The 24048-nt window shown below is 36.9% G+C and overlaps 1 protein-coding gene across 1 annotated transcript; it reads right to left on the reverse strand.

The window, feature by feature from the left end:
- On the reverse strand, positions 1 to 22968 carry LOC108716659 (neuroblast differentiation-associated protein AHNAK). Its single transcript, XM_018262957.2, has 5 exons — positions 22837 to 22968; positions 10478 to 10532; positions 8052 to 8205; positions 7117 to 7283; positions 1 to 7035 (listed from the first exon to the last, which is right to left on the reverse strand). Exons 2-5 carry the CDS (start codon positions 10478 to 10480, stop codon positions 1474 to 1476), a joined length of 5886 nt encoding a protein of 1961 aa, XP_018118446.1. The 5' UTR covers positions 10481 to 10532; positions 22837 to 22968; the 3' UTR covers positions 1 to 1473.
- Positions 22969 to 24048: the final 1080 nt, after the last annotated feature.

Genomic DNA, 24048 nt, shown 5'->3' on the forward strand with positions numbered 1-24048 from the left:
TATTTTCACGAATTTTATTTAATAATAAAGAAAGATTTTTCAATATCTGTAGCATCAGAAGGAAATACAAAAATACATCTATAATACATATTAATGCTTTTACAATAAACGCTGATCATATATCTTAACGTAATATCATTGCTCAAAGACTTCATTAGGTTATCAGGAGAGTAGGCCAAAGAAAAGGTGGGAGCAGACCTGCCTGAGTATAATACGTATATGTACAAAATATATATGGTACCATTCATTACTTCCACACTTCAGTTTAGGTTATATGTGTGTAATACACCTGCTGATATGAGGTTTTGTGACAAACACAGGCATTTATATTAATGGCCTGCATTTAGTCCTAAATTCTGGAGTATTAACTAAAAAATAAAAATGGTATGCATTAAAACAGAACTACACATATGCCATTTATAATTAGGCTTTATTTCCTGCTTTTTTTTTTACATACAAAGTAAGAATGTAATTAACTGGTTTCTTTGTTTACATGATATTTCTTTTTCACCTATATGTATGCACATGGAAGGGCTAATAATCTTCTGAAAATTACCATTAATTGTTATTTAATTATTAAATAAGACCTGAGAACTCAAACATAATAAATAAATAGGTAGACAAAGAAAGCCATGGAGAAAAATACTATAAGAAAGCCAACCTATAGCTGTTGATGAAATACGATTCCCAGATGAAACCGTAGTACAAAAATGAGTGTCAGGCTACGGGCTAGATATACCCAATAATGAGCAATTCCTTCATGTTGTGCCTCAAATCAAAGGCTTCAGGATTGAAAGATAAAATCCTTCTTCCAATAGATCAAAACTGGTTTTAGAAGAGTAAAAAAAAAAAGTACATTTACCCTGTTAAAAAAAATATATGGCAAATGAAGAGGTTCAAGGGCAGGGCTTCATAAGGCTTTGAAAAAGCCTTAAATTCTTGTGTCTTTGGGGAGTTTTTATTTGGTAGCAAAAGCCTGATCCTGCAAATATCAATGCAGCTCCAGAGAGATCATTGAGGCTATCACTTGTTTCAACTACATAAGATTTTATAAGATTTGATAACTATGATGCATCCCCTTCCAAAACTCTCAATGGATAGTGGTACATGGATTGACCAGTGAGAAAAGAGAGCAAAAAGTTTTGGTCATATCAACTTTTGTTGCGTAAAAGAGGCCAGAATCAAATGAAATCTGGACAAAAAGAAGATCCTACTAAATTGGACATGCTTTCATCCTGTTAAAATGGACCAAATAAAATGCTATCTTTTAGAATGCTATTTTTAAGTAAAACAACAAAAACAAAATGATAATTCATTACTTAACCAGCAGATAATACAGTTTTTGACACTTCAACAAAAAGCATTTCAAACAAATATGTGACTCAGACATCACTTGTTTCATTTACATATATTCAAACAAACATGTTTACAAGTAATTTTGTGTGTTGCCGATTACGAGATTTAGGCCAAAGCCTATGAAGTGTTTTTACGAGGTGGGGAGATGTCAAAGCCAATCTCTGGGAAGGAAAAGTTAGATTCAGAAAATAAATATTTGAATTTAGAACGTGGACTGACATCACGTTCTATGTTAGGTGAATTTGTTTTGCTGGGAACCTTAAACTGGGCATTTACATCATCCCCAAGAGCTTCTGTTTGACCAGAGAATGGCCTTTTCCAAGTTGGGGCATTCACCTCACCAGGTTGAATATTGACTCCCACAGTAAGGTCATCATTTTCCAACTTCATTGGGGAGATTTTAACTCCACCTTTTACTTGGGGGGAGTTGATATCAGTAGGCGGCACCTCTGTTTTACCAGAGAATGGCTCTTTCCACACTGGTGCATTAACTTTTGCAGATGGCAAATCTATGTCAATATCATCTAATTCATCACCCTCAAGCTTTGGAGCAGACAGTCTAACATCATTTTTTAGTTTTTGACCTTTTAAATGAATACCATCATCTGGCAGTACTTTAACTTTTATTTTAGGAGCACTGAAATTGGCAGATGGTAGATCAAGACCAAAGCCAGGGCTTCTTCTTTGAGATGGGGATTTCTCTGTACCACTTATTTGTATTTTATTGTCAGGTAGGTCAATACTGGGACCTGATAGAGATGTAGACTTAGGCAAATGCATACTCCCTTCTACACTTTCCATATTCAATTTTGGTGCTATGATTTCAGTACCCAGTCCTTGTATATTCCCTTCTAATTCTGGAACCCCTGCTTTCAAATTAGCATCTGGGATTTTATATTTAATTCCTTTGCCACTAACACTTGGTAAATCTGCACTCAGCTCTGGGCCCCTCAATTGGACATTATCTTTTGGCAATTGAACATCTGGCATTTTTATTTTAGCATCTGGTTTTCCAAGAGTTGGCATCTTGAACCTTGGAAAGCTCTTTTTATCTGATTCTTCAAAACCAACATCTGGAGCACTACCCTTTAGATTTGGCATTGTAAGGTTCCCTGATATATTTGGTGGAGAAGCATTTTCAGATTTTGTAGATTCCAAGCCTAGGTCAGCATCTGGTAGACCAAGTTTAGTTTGGAAAATACGCAAAGTTGGGAATTTGAATTTTGAACCTTTCACATCAGTTGAGGCTTGCGGACTTTTAAAGGTTCCTTGAGAAATGGATGCATTTACATTTGGCTTATCAGGACCTTTAAAATTTATTTGTGGTGCATTTAACTCCACTTGTGGAGTTGTGAAGGACCCATCCACATCTACTTTAGGTGTGTCTATGTCAAGACTTGCCTTCTGAGAAGATGGGAGCCGAAATGAAGGAATTTTAAATTTAGGAGCATTTGTCCTTACATTTGGACCTTTGACATCAATTTGTGGTGCATTAATATCCATTGAAGGGGCCTTTACAGAACCACCCAATTCTAAATCGGGTGTTTCAACTTTAGGACCTGACAATTGGAATGAAGAGAAAGGTAAAGAAGGCATCTTAAATTTTGGTGTATTTGTATCTGGACCTTTCATATCAATGTCCACCTCTGCTTTAGGTGTGTCTATGTCAAGACTTGCCTTCTGAGAAGATGAGAGTGGAAATGAAGGCATTTTAAATTTAGGAGCATCTGTCCTTACATTTGGACCTTTGACATCAATTTGTGGTGCATTAATATCCATTGAAGGAGCCTTTAAAGAACCACCCAATTCTAAATCAGGTGTTTCAACTTTAGGACCTGACAATTGGAACGAAGAGAAAGGTAAAGAAGGCATCTTAAATTTTGGTGTATTTGTATCTGGAGCTTTCACATCAATGTCCAACTCTGCTTTAGGTGTGTCTATGTCAAGACTTGCCTTCTGAGAAGATGAGAGTGGAAATGAAGGCATTTTAAATTTAGGAGCATTTGTCCTTACATTTGGACCTTTGACATCAATTTGTGGTGCATTAATATCCATTGAAGGGGCATTTAAAGAACCACCCAATTCTAAATCAGGTGTTTGGACTTTTGGGCCAGACATTTGAAAGGATGGAAATTTAAATCCTGTGTTTTTCACATTTGGAGCTTCTAATTTCATGTCAGGGCTTTTAAGGTTTATTTGTGGGGCATTTATATCAACATTTGGCACATTTATATTTGTTTCTAGACCTTTGCCACCTTTTAAGTCTACATGGGGTATGTTACCAGTTGCTTCAACCTTTGGGGTTTTTAGGTTTATTTCTGCATTAGGTGTATCTTTTTTAAAATTAAAGAAGTTAAATGAGGGTTTTTTCAATTTACCTTTAATTTCAGGTTTTGGAACATCAAGAGTCACGTCAGGAGTTTTAAGTGTTGGAATGTGTAAATCACCTTTAGGAAGATTTACTTCTGGACCTTTTACATTTGGCATGTCTACATCTACTTTAGGAATACCAAAGTTCACATCTGGACCTTTAAGTTTTGGCATATTTATGTCTACCTTAGGAAGATTTACTTCTGGACCTTTAACATTTGGCATGTCTATGTCTACTTTAGGAATACCAAAGTTCACATCTGGACCTTTAAGTTTTGGCATATTAATGTCTACCTTAGGAATATTTATTTGTGGACCTTTTACATTTGGCATGTCAACATCCACTTTAGGATTACCAAAGTTCACATCTGGTCCTTTAAGTTTTGGAATATTAATGTCTACCTTAGGAAGATTTACTTCTGCACCTTTTACATTTGGCATGTCTATGTCTACTTTAGGAATACCAAAATTCACATCTGGACCTTTAAGTTTTGGCATATTAATGTCTACTTTAGGAATATTTATTTGTGGACCTTTTACATTTGGCATGTCTACATCTACTTTAGGAATACCAAAGTTCACATCTGGAACTTGTATATTTGTTTTGGGTAGATTGACATCAACTTTTGGCATTTGTAGATCTGCTTTTGGTAGTTTTATGTCTTTTCCTTTCATTTCTGGAATGTGGAGATCTCCTTTAGGCAGATTAACATTTATGTCTGGACCTTTCCATTTGATGTCTTGGAAATTGGCTTTGGGGAGGTCTACATTTGCTTCTAGACCATTCAGTTCTGGAGCATGCATATCTGCTTTGGGAAGAGCTATATTTACATCAGAAACTTTAAATTTTGGAATTTGTGAATCTACTTTGGGAAGGTCTAAAGCTATATTTGGCCCTTTCAATTCTGGAACATCTATATCTGCTTTAGGAAGTCCACTCACTTTGGGGATCTCTATATCTGTTTTTGGTAGGCCAACATTTATGTCTGTCCCTTTAAGTTGTGGAGCATGTATATCTGCTTTGGGAAGATCTACTTTCACTTCTTGACCTTTCAGTTTGGGGAATTTTAAATCTGGTATGGGAAAATCAAAAAGTGGCTTTTTTAGTTTTGAACTTTTAACGTCTGGTATATCTATACTTGCTCCTGGGCCACTGATGTCTCCTTTTATTCCAGGGGCTGATATATTAATATTGGGGGCATTAACATCTAGCTCTGCTTTTCCTTTCAAATCTACTTTGGGCATGTCACTAGCAGCTTCAATTTGGGGGGATTTCACATTTATTTCTGCATTGGGTGCATCTTTTTTAAAGCTAAAGAAGTTAAATGAGGGTTTTTTAAACTTGCCTTTTACTTCTGGTTTTGGGACATCAAGGTTTACCTCTGGACAATTCAGATTTGGAAGATGTAAATCAGCTTTAGGAAGGTTTGCATTAACTTCTTTGCCTTTTAAATTTGGCATGTCTACACTGACTTTAGGAACACCAATGTTTATGTCTGCGCCTTTCAGTTTTGGCATATCAATATCTATGTTAGGGAGATCAAGATTCATTTCTCGCTCTTTTAGTTTCGGTGCTTGTGAATTGACTTTTGGAAGGTCTATATTAATTTCTTGTCCTTTTAGTTTTGGAACCTGCATATTTACATTGGGTAAATCAACATCCACTTTTGGACATTTTGGAATCTGTAAATCCGGGTTTGGAAGGTCAATGCCGTATCCTTTACCCTTTATTTCTGGCATGTGAAGATCTGCTTTTGGTAGATTAACATTAAATTCTGGAGTTTTTAGATTAATGGCTTGAAAGTTGCCATTTACTTCTGGACCATTCAGTTTTGGAATCTGTATATCTGCTTTAGGGACATCACTGTTTACTTCTAGGCCTTTAAGTTTTGGAATCTGCATATCTGCTTTGGGTAGATTAGCATTAATTTCTGGCCCTGTCAGTTTTTCAGATTTTACATTTATTTCTGTGTTAGGGATGTCTTTCTTTAAATTAAATAAGCTAAATGAAGGCATTTTAAACTTCCCTTTTGCTTCTGGTTTTGGAACATCAAAGTTGACTTCAGGACTTTTTATTTTTGGAAACTGTAAATCAGCTTTAGGAAGATTTACTTCAGGACCTTTTAGTTTTTCAATGTCTGCACCAACTTTGGGGAGACCAACATTTACTTCTGGACCTTTCATTTTAATATCTACATTATGCATATTAACATCTAGTTTTGGATCTTTAGGAAGATCTATAGTCATTTCAGAACATTTTACTTTTGGCATTTGCAGATCTACTTTTGGAAGACCAACATTCACTTCTGGACCTTTTAGATCTGGAGTCTGAATATCAGCTTTAGGTAGACTGACATTTAGTTTTGGATCATTTAGTTGGGGTACCCTGGGAACATTTATGTTCACTTCCTGACCTTTCAGTTTTGGAATTTGTAAATCTACTTTTGGAAGGTCTACACTTCCTTCTGGACTTAATTTTGAAATATTGACATCTGCATTTGGAAGGTCAACATTAAATTTTGAACCTTTTAGTTCAGGAGTAGGTAAGTCTGTCTTAGGTAGACTGATATTTAATTCAGGACTTTTCAATTTCAGGGGTTGAAAACTAGCACCAGGAAGATCACATTCCATATCAGGACCTTTTACATGTGGAATTTTTATATCTGCCTTTGGAAGGTCAACATTTAATTTATGACCTTTGAGTTTTGGAATTTGTAAATCAGCTTTTGGAAGCTCAACGTTTACTTCTGGACCTTTTACTTCAGGAATGTGTAACCCTGCCTTAGGTAGATCAACATTAAACGCTGAGCTTGTTACCACTGGTGTTTTTAGATTTGCTTTTGGGGTCACATTTCCCAAATCAAGGATTTCCGAGCCGTTCATGCTTACTTTAGGAAGGTTAACATTTACTTCTGGCTCTTTTAAACTGGGAGTTTTAATTTGCAGATCTGCTGTAGGAAGATGGGTTTTCATATCTAGACCATTAAGTTCGGAACCGTCAACATTTAATGTTGAACTTCTCCAATTTGGTAGTTGTATGCCATCTTTTGATTGGCTTACGTTAACATCTGGACCTTGGAATTTTGGTAGTGAGAAGTGAGGTCTGGGATCATTGATACTGGGTATTTTAGCATCAATACCAGGCAAATCAAGACCAAAATCGTGCATTTTAGGAGCCTGCGGCAGTTTAAACTTTGACTGTCCATTATTTATGCCTTCTTTTGATACATCAAACAAGGAGACAGACCCCTTAAGGCGTGGTCGAATCTTGTTTCTGAAGAGCTCATCATATGTTGAAGAGCTTGCAACCTATAAATACAGAACAATTGTTTTAATATATGTTCTAGAAATAAAATATCCAATACAATTAATAAACATGAATACACTTACCACATGACCTTTTGTTAAAGTAAAATCATTCCCTTGAGGCAGCTGAAGCTCATTTTTAGTATGAAGCTGTAGACCTGCTTTGTATGGTTCTGCTGCTTTTAAAATATTAAGAACCTCGGCCTTCTGCAAGTTCTCAAAGTAAATGGTGGCCCCAAGGAGTTCATCTCCTGCAGAAAATGGATTATGTTTTTTTGTCAGTTTTTTATGCAGACATTGCTGTTTAAATGTTTGCTGTAAATGTAATCACACAAATACCAAAGATAAAATATCAGCAATCCCAAGGCGAAGATTCTATAGTTGGGCCCCCCATTGTCACAAGAAATTTGTGATAGAACAACCCTCAATAATATGAATCTTGACTGAAAGATGCCCCTTCTCTAATAAATGCCAGATGTGAATGATAAACAGTATTAATGTAAAGTACTGCATAACAAGGTGGTGCTACAGTCAAAACCCGATTTTATGTTTTCCGGGGGGTATGTAAAAATCAGGGTTTTTCTGTTAAAATGGTGTAAACTACAAAAAACACGTTAAATACAGGAAAACTCATGCTTACAGGGGAAAAAAATAAATAAAATCCAGGAAAACGTAAAACAGGGTATGTAAAAATGTGGTTTGACTTTATATAAATAAAAAGAAACTAGGGATGCTTGGCATTCCGTAGCAGGATTCTGATTTGGGCGAACGCATGTACCTGGTCAAAGCAAATCAGAAACCTTAAAAACATGTGACTACAGAAATTGCTGATTTCTCCCCCTCCAGGATTTCACTCATTTGCATATGGAAAATTAGGATTCGGTGAGATATTTGCCTGAATCGTCTGCAGAAGATTCTGTATTCGGCAAGTGGATTTGTGCATCCGTAATCAAAATGTACCACTAAAGGTTATTTTAAAACTCTACGTTTGCCATTAGTTAAATGGGATCACTAATTACCTTCTTTTACACCCAAATTACACGCAACTGGGTCATCTTCCTTTATTCCAGTAACAACAACAGCTCCATGTTTATTGTCCAGCTGTACCATATCACTAATGCTCCCTGGCCTTCCAGTGAGGAGCACTTTCGTGGGGCTGTCCAGCAGGTTACTCTAGAATAGACACATCAAACAGTCAAACATTGTCACAGCTGATTTGCTCATGGGATTTCAACCATTTGTGGGAAATCAAATTATTTTACTATTTTTACTGTATATATGACAGTATTACAGTTATGGGACCTGTTATCCAGAATGCTTGAGACCTGGGGATTTCCAGATTATATATCTTTCTGTAATTTGGATCTTCATATCTTAGGTCTACTAGAAAATCATGTAAACATTAAATAAACCCAATAGGCTGGTTTTGCTTCCAGCAAGTATTATTTATATCCTAGTTTGGAACAAGTACATGGTACAGTTTTATTATTACAGAGAAAAAAGAAACAATTTTAAAAAAATGTAGATTATTTGTAAAAAATGGAATCTATGGGAGACGGCCTTTCCAGAATTTGAAGCTTTCTGGATACTGGTTTCTGGATAACGGATCCCATACCTGTATTTGCCTCATTGGGTAAAGCTTGTTTTTGTTTAATTAAGTAATTAAGCGCTATAAGGAGTAAAGTTGTCAAACGTTTGCAAATTTCTACCAGGTCTAGTAACTGATAACCTGTTATCCAGAATGCTTGGGACCTGGGGTTTTCCAGATAACAGATCTCTATACCTTAAAGGGATACTGTCATGGGAAAAAACATTTTTTTTCAAAATGAATCAGTTAATAGTGCTACTCCAGCAGAATTCTGCATTGAAATCCATTTCTCAAAAGAGCAAACAGATTTTTTTATGTTCAATTTTGAAATCTGACATGAGGCTTGACATTTTGTCAATTTCCCAGATGCCCCTGGTCATGTGACTTGTGCCTGCACTTTAGGAGAAAAATTCTTTCTGGCAGGCTGCTGTTTTTCCTTCTCAATGTAACTCACTGTGTCTCAGTGAGACATGGGTTTTTACTATTGAGTGTTGTTCTTAGATCTACCAGGCAGCTGTTATCTTGTGTTAGGGAGCTGCTATCTGGTTACCTTCCCATTGTTTTTTTGTTTGGCTGCTGGGGGGGAAAGGGAGGGGGGTGATATCACTCCAACTTGCAGTACAGCAGTAAAGAGTGATTGAAGTTTATCAGAGCACAAGTGACATGACTTGGGGCAGCTGGGAAATTGACAATATGTCTAGCCCCATGTCAGATTTCAAAATTGAATATTATATAAATCTGTTTGCTCTTTTGAGAAATGGATTTCAGTGCAGCATTCAGCTGGAGCAGCACTATTAACTGATTAATTTTGGAAAAAAATTTTTTTCCCATGACAGTATCCCTTTAAGTCTACTAGAAAATCATGTATGTATTAAATAAACCCAATAGTCTGGTTTTGCTTCCATTAAGGATTAATTATATCTTAGTTTGGATCAAGTACAAGGTACTGTTTTATTATTACAGAGAAAAAGGAAATCTTTTTTTAAAAATGTTGATTATTTGTATATAATGGAGTTTATGGGAGACGGAGTTCCGATAATTCAAAGCTTTCTGGATAACGGGTTTCCGGATAAAGGATCCCATACCTGTACAGTCTGATAAAATGTATGTGATAACATTATGTGGGGTAGAGAACATTTAAAAACTATGATATTCATGGTACGAGCTGGTGGGCTATGCAGCTATGTATCGCTGGCAAGCAGAACAAATAGTTTCATTCCTAACTTATTACTCAGGGCCTGGGTTTGGTTTCCCTAACAGCTTCTTGTGCCCCTGGGTGATTCGCTTAATCTCTCAGTCTTCCCAGCACCAAAGAGTGTAAAATATACTGGGCAGGAACTCAATGTGCCAGAAGAATTCTGTGTACAGCACAGAATGTAATTAGTAGCTATAAAAATTAAAGCTAAATATAGTAATAACTGAAGATTGGGACAGTAAAGGCGTTAGTATGCCTACAATTCACATAAAAGCATTACATTGAGCCGGGTTATATAACTAGGAAGGGACAAGGTCTCTCTTGAAGGAGTGGGTTCTGTCCATATGGCAACTCCTTGAGTATTTTTTGGGAAAGTCACATTTTGTTTCAAAATTGTGCTCTTGAGAGACAGGGTGTATATACAGTAGTATACGGGAAGGCAAATAATAGCAAGCCAGGTGTATCATAGCTACAGTTACCTACTGTAAACTAGGACCCATATTGTTATCCAACATATAATGAGCCAATGATGATGCTAATTTCAAACATATAACAAGAAATCGCAAAAACACAATAAACACAAATAACAAAAAAATGGATGACTCTTGCTGTGGAATCCTACGTTTCTTTGTGTCTTAGATTTCAGTGAATCATTTACTCACCATTTTGCTTACTCGACCAGAGTATGATAGGAGACCTGAGTAGCTTCTAACATGCCTGCAAAATCAAAATAAAATAAGTACATGTAAATGACAAAGATCTTGGTTAGTTCCTAAATATATATATGTGTATATATATATATATATATATATATATATATATATATATATATATATATATATATATATATATATGTATATATGCAGTATATGTGTGGGTGTATAAATATATAATACACAAAAGCCATGAATATCTTGTAAATTATATCCTTATAAACGGTGAGTTCTGATGTCATCAGTTATAAACGGTGAGTTCTGATGTCCTTTCTGTCATATGACACTTGTTTGTTATAGTTATACAGGAGCAGTGACCAGCTCCATGTTGTAGCTCCCACCCTTCCCAACTATAGTCAGGTGATCCCACTGGTGTCTAATAAAAGGGCAGCCAAGTTTGGGAGTTTTACTTTGAAAGCAGCAAGTAAGTTGCAGGTAAAACCTAGTCCCTTTGTAAAATGTATAATGAAGCAATAGAATTCTTAATGAATCAGATGAAAATTAAGCGTAGGACTGGCCAGATATGGGATGACTTTGACGTAGTTGGCCAGCTTAAATATATTGCAATATATGGACAAACAATCCCTGTTTTGTTTAAAGGGTAAGGCATTTTTTAGTAGCAGTATGCACAAAATGTCTCTGTCTTAAATATATTGATAATGGGTTGAGTGCAGAGGACTCTTGTATTTGTCTTTCTGTCACATGACTCACTGAAATGTGTGTATTATAATAAATAAAGTACCCCCAGTTGCAAAATACGAGGATATTAGAAGTTACCTCGAAGTTCCATGACCTGTATAAAAACACTCGGCCTTAGGCCTTGCATTTTTATATGGTCATGAAACTCCTCGGTAATTTATAATATCCTTATAATTTACAAAAGGGGGTACTTTATTCACTATATATAGTAGTTCCTTAATATGAATTCAATTATTTAATTTAATTACATATTGACTTTCTCCTATATATATATATATATATATATATATATATATATATATATATATATATATATATATATATATATATATATATATATATATATATATATATATATTATTCACAAAGGGCCATAGAAGGAGGTGTCAGCTGTGTGTATGGCATTTAACCCTCTGGGTTTACTTAGGATGTGGATTATGTGGTAGATTTCCCCTGGCTGAAATCCAACACTGATACTAAACCTCTGCTGCATGTGTGTGCATGAGTATGTGCATATTTAGAGAGACGAGATAACATGCTATTGTGCAACTTGTTCTTATTTGTATAATAAAGTGCAACGTTCTATAGATGACACTTTTGTTTACATATTTCCAGTATACCTGTGCAAGGCGGGGTTACCTAATATACTTTAGAGTGCAGGTCTCATAAAATCAGATCTTTTTAGTGTGCATAATAATTAAAGGAGAATTAAACCAAAACAATTGATATGGCTAGAAATGCCATCTTTTATATACAATACATATTGAACCAGCCTAACGGGTTCAGCATCTCTACAATAGTAGAAAGCCAGATCTTCGCTATTGTCATAGGAGTTTCCCATCTTGTATTTTGTTAGGAGTGTCTGCAACATGCACATGCTCAGTGGGCGCTGAGCAGCTGTTGAGAAGCTAAGCTTAGGGATCATCACAAATCATCAAGCAGAAAATGAGGTTTGCCTGCCATATAAGCTGATGCTACAGGACTGATTATTAAATTCTGATGACAATTGTGCTGGTTTCTGAGCTGTCATGTACCGATAATTTGAATTATTTACTAACCAGTTTAACATTGGGACATTTAAATTATATATATATTCAGTATCTTGTGCATCGGTCCCTAAGCTCAGTAAGTGACAGCAGTAGAGAGCATGTGCAGTGAATCAGCAGAAAATCAGATTGGGAGCTACTGGGGCATCTTTGGAGACACAGATCTTTACTGCTAAAGGGCTGTGGTTGCCTTGGGCTGGTACAGCCCAAAACATAATGTGCAGCATTTATACCCTACTTCTTCAGTTAAGGGTGGTGGCACTCACTGCTACTTGGGGAGATTAGTCACTCAACGACAAATTGGCTCTTCTTCGGGTGACTAATCTCCCCAAAATCGCCGACGGGATGGCATATGGATCGCTTTGGCTTTCCGAAGTCGCCCGAAATTTCATCGTAAGGCGATCTTCCTGATATGACACACAATAACCTGAATTTTCTTGTCTTATTTCACAAATATAGGAAAGTATAATATATTGCGTTTAATCAGACATTCCAATCACGAGTGGTTTGACGGATACTTCTCAGGTCTCTATTTCAGCAATCCAGTAAACCGTGTTGCTCGGTACTCCTAACACACTGTACAGTACTTCTCAGCCTAAGGACATTTCTAATACTGCCTTTATGTATTAAGGTTTAAGTAAAAATGTGGATGTCTTACATTCCTGCAGCTTCCAGTCTAGCCTGAAACAACAACACCTCAGGGAAAGGGGGGGTGGGGAGTTAAAATTGTTTTGATCTGCATCAGAAAATGTTGCAAAAATATACACTTTGGTGACCCACGTTTACATTTTAGGCATTAACGTTTGTTTTTTTAAAGTGAAAGCCTTTTTCATTTCTGCACAGTATTTGCATTTAAAACCACTATATTAGTTATTAGAATATTAGAATATAACTAATAAATAATGTAAGTAAATGCTTTAGCTGTAGTCAACACACTCCTCTTGCCACAGGTAAATTCTTCACTTCTAAAGCACTGACATATTCTGCATCACTTTATCAGTCCCTGCCCCACTGGAGCTTACAGTCTAAGGTCCCTATCACATTCACACACGCTATGGTCAAATAGTGCCTTGGCTGGAATTGGACCCCCCTGTACTGCAATGCATCAGTGTTAACCATTAAAGGAGAAGGAAAACTACTGAAACTGTTTATTGTCAATAGATTAGCCACAATAGTGCAAGCTATAACACTATATTTATTATGCAGAATGCTTTACCATACCTGAGTAAACAGCTGTAGAACTCTCTGTTTGTTTAGGAAAGCAGCTGCCATATTAGCTTGGTGTGACATCACTTCCTGCCTGAGTCTCCCCCTGTTCACTCATAGCTCTGGGCTCACATTACAGCAGGGCGGGGAGGAGGGAGGGGGAAAAGGAGGGGGAGAGGGAGAGAGGAGCAAACTGGGCATGCTCAAGCCCTAGCCCTGGAGGTTTATGCTGAAAACAGGAAGTCTGATACAGAAGCCCATGTGTACACAATAGAAGGATAGAAATGCTGTGTTTCTTTCGACAGAGGACTCAGAGAAGAATTACTTTGAGAGTTTACTGGTGTATTTATATAGACCTTTCTGATAAACCTTACTTAGTTTTAGCCTTTCTTTCTCCTTTAAGCTACAACCCTACCTCCCAATGGTAGTGTGCTTAGCACTGCAATAGCCTGTAATTTGATTAAATATATACAGGTATGGGATTCGTTAGCCACAAACCTGTTATCCTTATTAAAGGCACACCAAGCCTATTGGGTTAATGTTACTGTCGGGGGGCCCTCAACGATAAAATCCACACACTTGGCCAAGCATCTAGATCTGTGTAGTTAGGTGTATTGGGTATAGGCGAGGCTAACTACCCATAGACACATAAAGAGCTACATTTCATATCAGCTTATAAGTAGGTAACATGATATATTGTCAGAGGATGGCCCAGTTACACACTACATCAATGTCAAAATAGCTTCCTAGAGCCAAACATGTAGGGGGTTGTTTATCAAAGTCCAATTTTATCTCAAAATTTTCTGCTACAAACGCTGATCAAATCCCCTTGGGTTTTTTACGCTTATTTATTATTGCATTTTCCCAAAAATTTGCTTTGCAGGAATAAATCAGATTTTCGCGTTTTTTTCGGATTTTTCTCCCGAAAACGCCGAAAAAGTATTGCAAAAAGCCCAGCACACATCAAAAAAATCATCGGGACTTCTCCCATTGACTTACGTATATGCAACCTGGACAGGTCTGAGATTCCGGATTTTCTAATTCGGACTTTTCCATCCTCAGGGTTTAATAAATTCCATAAAATTCGTGATTTTTTAAAAATTCTATTTTAAAAAAAGAAAATCATACATTTTTTCAGTATTTTTGCATTCGGAGTTTAGTAAATAACCCCCGTAGAGTATATTTGTTTGTTGGGTGCAACCAGACAACATGTACTTCAATTAAGAATCTACCCAAACATTAATATAAATAAACAAATGAAGGAAGAAGCATAGTCGATCTTGTGAATTACACTTTATAAACATAACACTGTCTAACAAGCAAGTGAACAACCTTTACTCATAGGTATTGATGCAAATAGCCAATATAACTTGGAAATAGAGCAAGCAATTTAAATATTATGATAATAATAATAAATAAATAAATAAAAGTAAATCTATGGAAATGCACTGTTCTAGGCTGCTCCTATTGTGACCCAGAAATCCAACGTTTTATATTAGAGGCAACACGTTAGCAAAAAGTAAATGTAGTTTAGGTGTGTTCCCTGTTACAATTATTGTGCTGTGATCCAGATACAAAGAATTTGAGTGCTGTGCTAATATTCTTGGTTCTTTGAATAGCAATGTATGTAAAAAAAAAAAAAAATAGGAAAGGGAATAATTTCTATAGTGATATTCTCTTGTGGGACTCACAGCAAGCAAGGCTGTCTTTATAGCTGCACTCAGTATGCTGGGAGATCAAGGGGGTGATTTATCAATGTTCGAAATTCGAATATTTTCAGCAAAACTATTTCTTTTTAGTTAAACAAGTGAATTTCGAATTATGCGCTGAAAAACTGGTATGAACGATATTTATTAAGCATCGAAATATTGTAAAGCTCGAATGTAAAACGTTGTCATCTAAAAGCTGCCTAGTTCAAGTCAATGGGAGGCATCTATGCCAATCTTAAGGCATTTTTTCAATGCAAGTTTTTCTAATTTTCGACCCATTGAAAAATTCGAGCTAGTCTCCCTATTCCGGTTTTTTAATAAATAAGCAAGCATTAATTTTTTTTTAATTCAGCGCTTATTCAAAGTAGAAAATATACCTCTAACATTACACAAACTGAAACTTAGATAAATAAACCCATAAGGGACTTGTTCAGGGTCACAAGGAGTTGCCAGAGGGAATCGAACCAGAGAACACAAAATGACTTTCTTTTTCTAGGCGTAAGTATTCATGCTGCGCCCTGTAGTCATGCCCCAGGAATGTTACTTAGACAGGTGTGCGTGTTTTGCTACAGGTGCCAAGCAGTATGCTGCATAAATATAAATTGTATGACAGTTATTTCCCACTTCTTATTCTCTTAGGCTTATATTCTGAATTCCCCAAGGACACTTTTACAAAAGGGTTCTTACGTATTAAGCATACAAAGTCACTGCGTAGCTGAACAATTATTGTGTTTTAAAGGGGGTTTGCACCTTTAAATTCATTTTAGTATGATGTAGAGAGTGATATTCTGAGGGAATTTGCAATTGGCTCTCATTTTTTATTATTTGTGGTTTTTGAATTATTTAGCTTTTTATTCAGCAGCTCTCCAGTGTGCAATTCAAGCAATATGATTGCTAGGGTCCAAATTACCCTAGCAACCATGTACTGATTTGAATAAGAGACTGGGCTATGAATAGGGCCAGTATAGAAAGCTGAGAAATATAAGTAGCAATAACAATGAATTTGCAGCCTTACAGAGTGTTGTGTTTTTTAGTTGGGGTCAGTGAACCCCAATTGAAAGCCGAAAAGAGTCGGAAGAAGATGGCAAGTAATAAAAAAAACTATAAAAAATAAATAATGGAGACCAATTGACATAATTAGACAATTGGATATAATTAGACATCCCATTACATATTAAAAGTTAACATAAAGGTGAAGCACCTCTTTAAGGTTACTATACACTATTCCCAAGTAGGTTGTAGTCACTGATCTGATAGATGCAAATAGGATGAACAGGCTGCCTATTGGTATGTCAGATGATACACATGAGGTATATTCCACACTTGTGCTCAGTCTTTAATGAAAAAGAACCCTATCTCCAATATACTTTAATTAATAAATGTGTATCGTTTTCATAAGAAACCTGACTGTATGCAGTGAAATTCTCTGTTAATTTACTTCTGTGGATAGGAATTGTTAGACGATCCCTAACTGCTCTGCAGGGAAACAATCATACTTATGAACAGCAGGGGGAGCCCCCCTTACTTCCCAGCCGTGCAGAACTAAAGCAGCTTTGTTTGTTTCCCTGTAGAGCAGTCGGTGACTATGTAGAGATTTGTATTGCATTTTATTTTTGCCTTTAGAACCCCTTTACTGTTTCCAACTCCAGTTGCAGGGACAAAGATCATGGAGCCAGATTTAAAAAGATAAACTGGGATTCTATTCGGAGGAATATTTTGCTGCAGTCACTGGTCCTGCAGAGTTGGAGAAAGTTTGGATTAAATAACACAACAACTATACAATCCAACAACACAGGACCCAGTGCAGTCTGCATATTCTGATTATTAATCAGTCTTGCTGTATGGGCTTCTGGCAGATATTATTTGACTTGTGCTGTTTTGATAATTTATGACGATCCCTAAGCAGCTCAGAACACACTGAGCATGTGCACAGTCTTGGTCTTGCAAAGATGTTTAACAAAGTTACAAGATGGTGACCCCCCCTGTGGCCAACTTTAAAAAGCATAAATCATTTGTTTGATTAGTCTTGTGATGCAGTAAGTTCATGTTTATGTTTAGTATACAAAATACAGCATTTCTAGCCTTATTCCATTTTAGACTTTACTTCCCCTTTAAGCTGTAAAACGGCTAATTTAATCGATTGTTCCCAAATTCCACATCTGATATTAACATCAAATTTTTAATCCCAGGCCTGTCCTTTTAAAGTCTGATGAGTTGTGTAATATTAACAAACAAAATCTGCTGGTAATCCTTATAACGTTGGATAACAATAAGATGAATCATGTACCATGGGTAGGGCTCATTCTCATTGGAGAATCCTAATCTGTAATTAATCTTGCCTCATGCTGCTCCCATTCTTTGAATAGGAAATGAGCAGATTTAATTGTTTTTGAATAGAAAAGTCCTAACAAACAAACAAGGATGCAGCACTGGTTCCATGGGTCAGTTCATGATTCAGCCAAACATAGTTTACATAGTGGGTGCCCCTAGGCCCACTGCCGTTCGTTGCCCCTGTCCCCTCCAGGGGGACAGAAGCTATGGGGATTGCATGGGAAATTTAAAAAATGATTGTATCTCCAGCGCATCCCCAGTGTTTTTGAACCAATGTGGGTGTGGTTGGGAAGCATGCACCCCCCTAAAATCCTGCCGCCCTAGGCCCAGGCCTAGGTGGCCTTTCCACAAATCCAGGCCTGCTTGGGGATGCAGTTGATATTAGCTGAATCCAAAAAGGATGGATTCCAGTGCATCTCTGCAAATAAAAAGTAACACCAAGAGATGATTGAGTTTGATTTTAAATGGGTAAAATACATTGGGAAAAATAAATATCACTTCCAATTAGTGTACTGAAACCAACAGGGACAATAGTAGAGGGCACAGTGAATTTTAGACCCAGGGAAACTTTAAGCCTTTTAGTCCCTGAAGGCGGTACAATATTTAGGGCCTGTTGCACTGGTTAGTGGGGAACTTGACCGTTGTATTGGCCCCAGGATTTCTGACAGAAACCTTGATTAGAAAGAATCAATCACCAAGGTGTATTTAATGGGGTAACAGGGTTGTTAATGAGTAGTGCTACATTAAAAGGTCTGATATAAGTAATGTGAGATTACATTGCCTCTGGTCTTGTTTTTTTTTAATATTGATGTGAGACCCATAGTCTACTGTAAGACCAATGGCTCATAGTTATTGATGTAAGTGTGTTGTTCTAGTGCAGGGGTCCCCAACCTTTTCCACTTGTGAGCAACATTCAGGAGCAAAAATGTTTCTGGGTGGTGCCAAATAAGGACTGTGATTGGCTATTGGTAGCCCCTATGTGGACTGGCAACTTACAGGAGGTTCTGTTTAGCAGTGCACCTGGTTTTTATACAACCAAAACTTGTCTCCAAGCCTGGAATCCAAAAATAGGCACCTGCTTTGAGGCCACTGAGAGCAACGTACAAGGGGTTGGGGAGCAAAATATTGCTCACGAGCTACTGGTTGGGGGTCACTGTTCTAGTATAATGGGAAGAGCAACACATCACTTTCAGATGCAGTAAAAGAAACACTGTGCAGACTGAATGGAAAAAGATATTTTTATAGGTATAGAATATATTTTTATTTTGCTTTATGGTTTCTCTCCCATGTATTTTCTTTAAGCAGAGAATTATAAGATTTTGCCTTATTCACATGAATGAATTTCATTGGTTGCCGAACTGCAGCTTTCTTCATTAATCAGCCCTAAATAATGTTCAGGCGGAGCAACGTTGCCATAGAAGCTGCCTTTCCCCTTTAACCGATTAATAAAAACCTAAATACACACAGGGTTTCCTTACTTATTGTTGGCAGCAGTGCTGCTATAAATATGTTCAAACGAATGATTCAGATACGGTGAGTAACAGGCTTGATATTTTAATTGAGGAATTATATCATTTAATTAAGGTGAAACTAACTTAGAAACTCTCATGGCAAAAACCTGGTTATACCGGTTTTTATAAATATACAAACGTTAATTAAACAGCGATTGTTATGTGTAAACCTAGGTCAGTGTGGTTTTACTTGCACTGTAACAGCTATTACACGTGACAAACAGCAGAACTTAAATCAAAGGGAGGGGTGGGCTTCCACGGGCTCCCACTGATAATGTATATACAAGTTTCCAGGACATAAAGAGTAAAGTAGAAGCTTACTATTTGAAAGAGAGATACCAAACAAAATGCCCACTGTGCTCCTTTAATTTAAGGGGTAGTTCACCTTGAATTAACTTTGAGTATGTTATAGAACGGCCAATTTTAAGCAACTTTTCCATTGGTTTTCATTATTTATGTATTTTTATAATTTTATAATGATTTGCCTTTTTCTTCTGTCTCTCTTCAACTTTCAAATGGGCGTCGTTGCCCCATCTAAAAAGTAGCTGCTCTGTAAGGCTACAAATGTATGGTTATTGCTACTTTTTATTTCTCGTCTTTCTAATAAGGTTCTCTCCTATTCATTTTCCAGTCTCTTATTCAAATCAATGCATGGTTGCTGGGGTAATTTGGACCCTAGTTACCAGATTGCTTAAAATGCAAATTGAAGAGCTGCGTAATAAAAAGCTAAATAACTCAAAAACCACAAATAAAAAATGAAAACCAATTGCAAATTGTCACTCTCTACATCATACTAAAAGTAAAACTCAAAGGTAGCATCACTTCTGGAACTCGTTGTTAAAATGATGTTTGCATGTGATGCTGAATCTATTGACAGCATCCTGCTGTAGAAATCCTGGATTTGCTGCCACATTCAGGGTACCAGGGTTCCCCAGCATCAATAGGTGCACTAGTTCACAATTCAGCGAGTGTAAAGAATGGGTCAATAAGCGCAACATTTGGGTCTGTTTTGGCACAACTGTATTTGTAAATGACCCCTATTCTCATTATGTTCCATGTAGTAAAATGCTTACAGAGCATTAGCTGCACTACAACTTGGCATCTATGAACCCAAGGCCTTAGGTACATTAGTATTAAATTCCACTCCACCTAATTGTATCAGCCAAGTGATCCATCATTTCCATTGGCAGTCATGCACAATGCTGTGATCCAAATATTATAATATGTTGTATCAATAGGATTGGACAGACAATGTGGCTGAGACCAAACAGATGGCACAGTTTAGGAATAGGCATGGATACGATCCCTGAGCCGTTTCATATGTTGTTTGGGAGCCAGCATGATATCCACAATCCACTGCTTTCTTTGCTGATCTGAACAGTACAAGCCATTCTAAGAATATCATCCTGCCCGACTGCATTCTTGGGCTCACCATTTTTAACTATTAACCCTCCTGTCAGCCTGTTCCGCGCCACACCAACCTTATCTCAGCATTGATCACATATTTAACTGGATCACACAGCAACTCAGATCAATATTTCAGGATTTTGTCACTTTGAGAATAACTCAGATTCTCCACATTGCCCCACCCAAGGAGAGATAGACCGCATTCTTGTCTTGTTTTTATCTGATGTGACTTTAAAATGATCACAGCCCAAATTTTGATAGAATACAAGATTATCTGTTTATACCAATGGGATTCTACTTTTCCCTATCATTTAACGATTAATGTATTTTATTCTATTCTAGAAGCAACTTGCTTAGGTTTTCTTAGGGCTAATGTACCTTTAACAGAGAGCACAAAGGGTCGGTATGGGTTTCTCTGTCTTTCAGTCCTGCGGCACATTTGATAGGATATAGGACATATACTAATGGCATCATGAATTCAAACATGCGTGTCAGATGCCTTTACATAGAACAAAATGCACTTATGACACTATATGCATCAAGACTGGGGTTAAAAATGCAAAGCAAGATGCCTTTATTGTCTTGTTCTTCTGCATCAATCATACGCCTCACCACTATACAACTGGGGATAATACAGTCTGAGGTATAATAATACCTATTATATCATATATAATAGCACATTGCTCATAACAGCTTCCAGCCTAGCAAATACAGAGCAGTCCCCATGAAAGTAGCAATGTGGGTGGAGTTAAGACCAACACCCATATTTACACAGTCCGACTCAATATCTCGGAGAATTTTGTACTGCAAAAAGCAGCCTTTATTATAAGTAATCCTAAAGTAGCCTGTTATGTTCCTAATTAATCATATAATTCCGCAGAATATATATCCTGAGCTGCCAACTGAAACTCATTTGTCTTCTGGAATGATGGCCTTAATAAAACAGGACTGGATCATTATCTTCCTCATGGCATGGGGCTGGTTGACATCTCTGCCAAGGTGGGATACCATGCGTATACCAATGAGAATACATATCTGATCTTCTAGCTAAGCACGTAGGACTATGTTGGGAAATCTTGTTTTGCAACACCTGGATACACACCTCTTCCCTGTCCCAGTTGTTTGTAATTACTTCTTGGATTAATATTTCAAATAAAATCCATAATTAGTAACAGTAGTTTTATTAGTCATTGTTACTATACTGTTTATATTAAGACAACAGATGTGATATTGAATGCACTCCATTGGAATTAGATACAATTACATGACACAGGTCGGGCTATACGCGTGACCTTTTTTTTTTGTTATTCACATAGACCACTAAAGTGGATGGGAGAAGGGGACACCCCATAATGACTGGTTTTTAAACCACATCACAGATTTAGCTCTATCAGCAGATGGGAATGTCTGCAGCTTTTCTCTCTACTCTACTCAAGTGTTATCCCAAATGACTATTATATCTTGTTGCATCTTGCTGCACCTTGAGTAACTTTGACCAGATGCATTGATTAATGAATGACCTTTTTATTGGTTATTCTAACCTGTACTATTTAGAAATACTACAACTGAGTCACCCAACTACCATTAGATTTAAGACAAAATGCTCCTTCCCCCTTAAGTGCCCAAACGCAATGTACCCTACCTATAGTAAGTATAGGTATGGGTCCTGTTATCCAGAATGCTTGGGACCAGGGGTTTTCTGATTAAGGGAACTTTCTTTAATTTGGATCTCCACACCATAAGTCTACTAGAAAATCATGTAAACATTAAACCCAACAGGCTGGTTTTGCTTCCAATAAGGATTAATTATATCTTAGTTTGGATCAAGTACAAGCTATTGTTTTATTATTATGGAGAAATCAATTAAAACAAATTCCAATACCTGTACCAGTATAATGTTTTATATAAGGGTGCTTCGACATGCAACCCCAGTATCTCCAACAAGCCATAGCTATGCAAGCTGGCCCTCCAGCTTCATCATGGGAATTGTAATCCACCAACGACGGGAGGGGGGTCATGGTTTCTACTAGAGGTTTCCCCTTTAAAATCATTTGGCAATTTTATTTTATTTCCATAGACACAACCACCAGTTTGTATGATGTACACATGGAAGCACAGTGTTGCAGTCTATTCAAAAGAATAGATTTTGGAACCTTTCCCAGATGTTTTAAGAGCATAATTAAAAATTAATAAAGTTGATTTGTTCAGTCAATAAATAATAAGATATTCAATACTGCAATAAATGTGGCAAAATTGTAAAACAGCCAAGCATCACTCACTCTCTGCAGAAATGAAATACTGTATATATATATTTATATATAGATATCACATACAGACACATAGTTCTCTTGTGCTGACACATGTGTAGCATTAGTTATGAGAGCTGCTAGTCTTCTTACCTTTGGACGAGGGCCTGTGCGTTGCATTCAGGTCTTCTGACAACTGGCAAGTGATGTTTTAGTCTCTTGCAACAAATGTTACTATCCCTTAAAGAAGACAAACGAGTATGGCAAGGTGAAAATATGCAGGGCGGTCACATTTTGTGACAGAGGGACAGGGAGGCAAAGCACTGCTACAGGTCTATATTAAATTACATCACTGGGATAAGCATTTATTAAATTGTGCACATTGAAACAGCACAAGGAGCAAGGGAGGATTCCTGAACAAAATGGCCAACTCCCTCATCTGTGGCTGCTTTTAGAAAGCAGATGGACAACGAGTGTGACGGCAGCAAATTGTAATAATAGTTCTGTCAGGTGTTAGGGTTGTAGCCTGTGCTCTGTAGATGGATATGAAATCAGGATATTTTATATACTGCATTGAGAGGCATACAGACCATGTTCTATCATGGTATTAAATATTTAAAGAAAGAGGTAGAACCATTCAAAAGAGCAACTAGGAACACCTGACCAGCAGCCACTGATTGGCTAATCATTCACAAGTGCACTCATTCAATCAGAGCCAATCAGAGCTTAACACAGATTGTCAAGAAGTCAGATCTTAAGATCTAAATTGGTGGTTCACCAACAAATTAACTTTTACTAAATCTCAAATTTTTTTCATCAAACTTTTTTGCCAAAAGGTTTTATTATACCGCAAAGCTACAAAAGGATCTAATCTGAAAGACCTGACGAGGTCCTGTATAAGTCAATTTGAAGTTTGCGCTGGGTTTATCCAACTTTTTTGTAGTTTATGTACGATGCCCCAGGCCAGACACCTAATAAATGTAAGAGGGTGTTCTGGTTGTTGTTCAATGTACACCCAACTCATTCTGTGTACACCCAGTCTTTGTTTAACTTTAAATTTATAAAGTAGCTCGGCCTCATAGGTAATTTGAGATTCAGTCTTATCTTCTTCAGTACTCCCAGATAACGTTATATTCTTGTGGAACGTAGAGGCTTCACCCTAAAGTCTGGGACACAGGTCATTTATAAATACAGTGCAAATGTACAAACTTAAGTTTTTGCAATCAGTTTTTTACCTACATTGAAGCATATGCTCAAGAATTTATGAGCATATTCCGACACCCATTAAGTAGTGCCCACCGAGATGCATCAACAAAGTAGCATTTTGACAGACCCTGCATGAGTTACAGTACACATTTCTAATAT

Source organism: Xenopus laevis, chromosome 5L, assembly GCF_017654675.1.
Source record: "Xenopus laevis strain J_2021 chromosome 5L, Xenopus_laevis_v10.1, whole genome shotgun sequence".
Classification (NCBI taxonomy): Eukaryota; Metazoa; Chordata; class Amphibia; order Anura; family Pipidae; genus Xenopus; species Xenopus laevis.

Excerpts from the sequence above, each read along its gene's own strand:
- LOC108716659 (XM_018262957.2), bottom strand. Across the intron at positions 7,284-8,051 it reads TAATTTGGGTGTAAAAGAAG|GAGATGAACTCCTTGGGGCC; the intron begins GTAATTAGTGAT and ends CATTTTCTGCAG. Across the intron at positions 7,036-7,116 it reads CTTTAACAAAAGGTCATGTG|GTTGCAAGCTCTTCAACATA; the intron begins GTAAGTGTATTC and ends CTGTATTTATAG.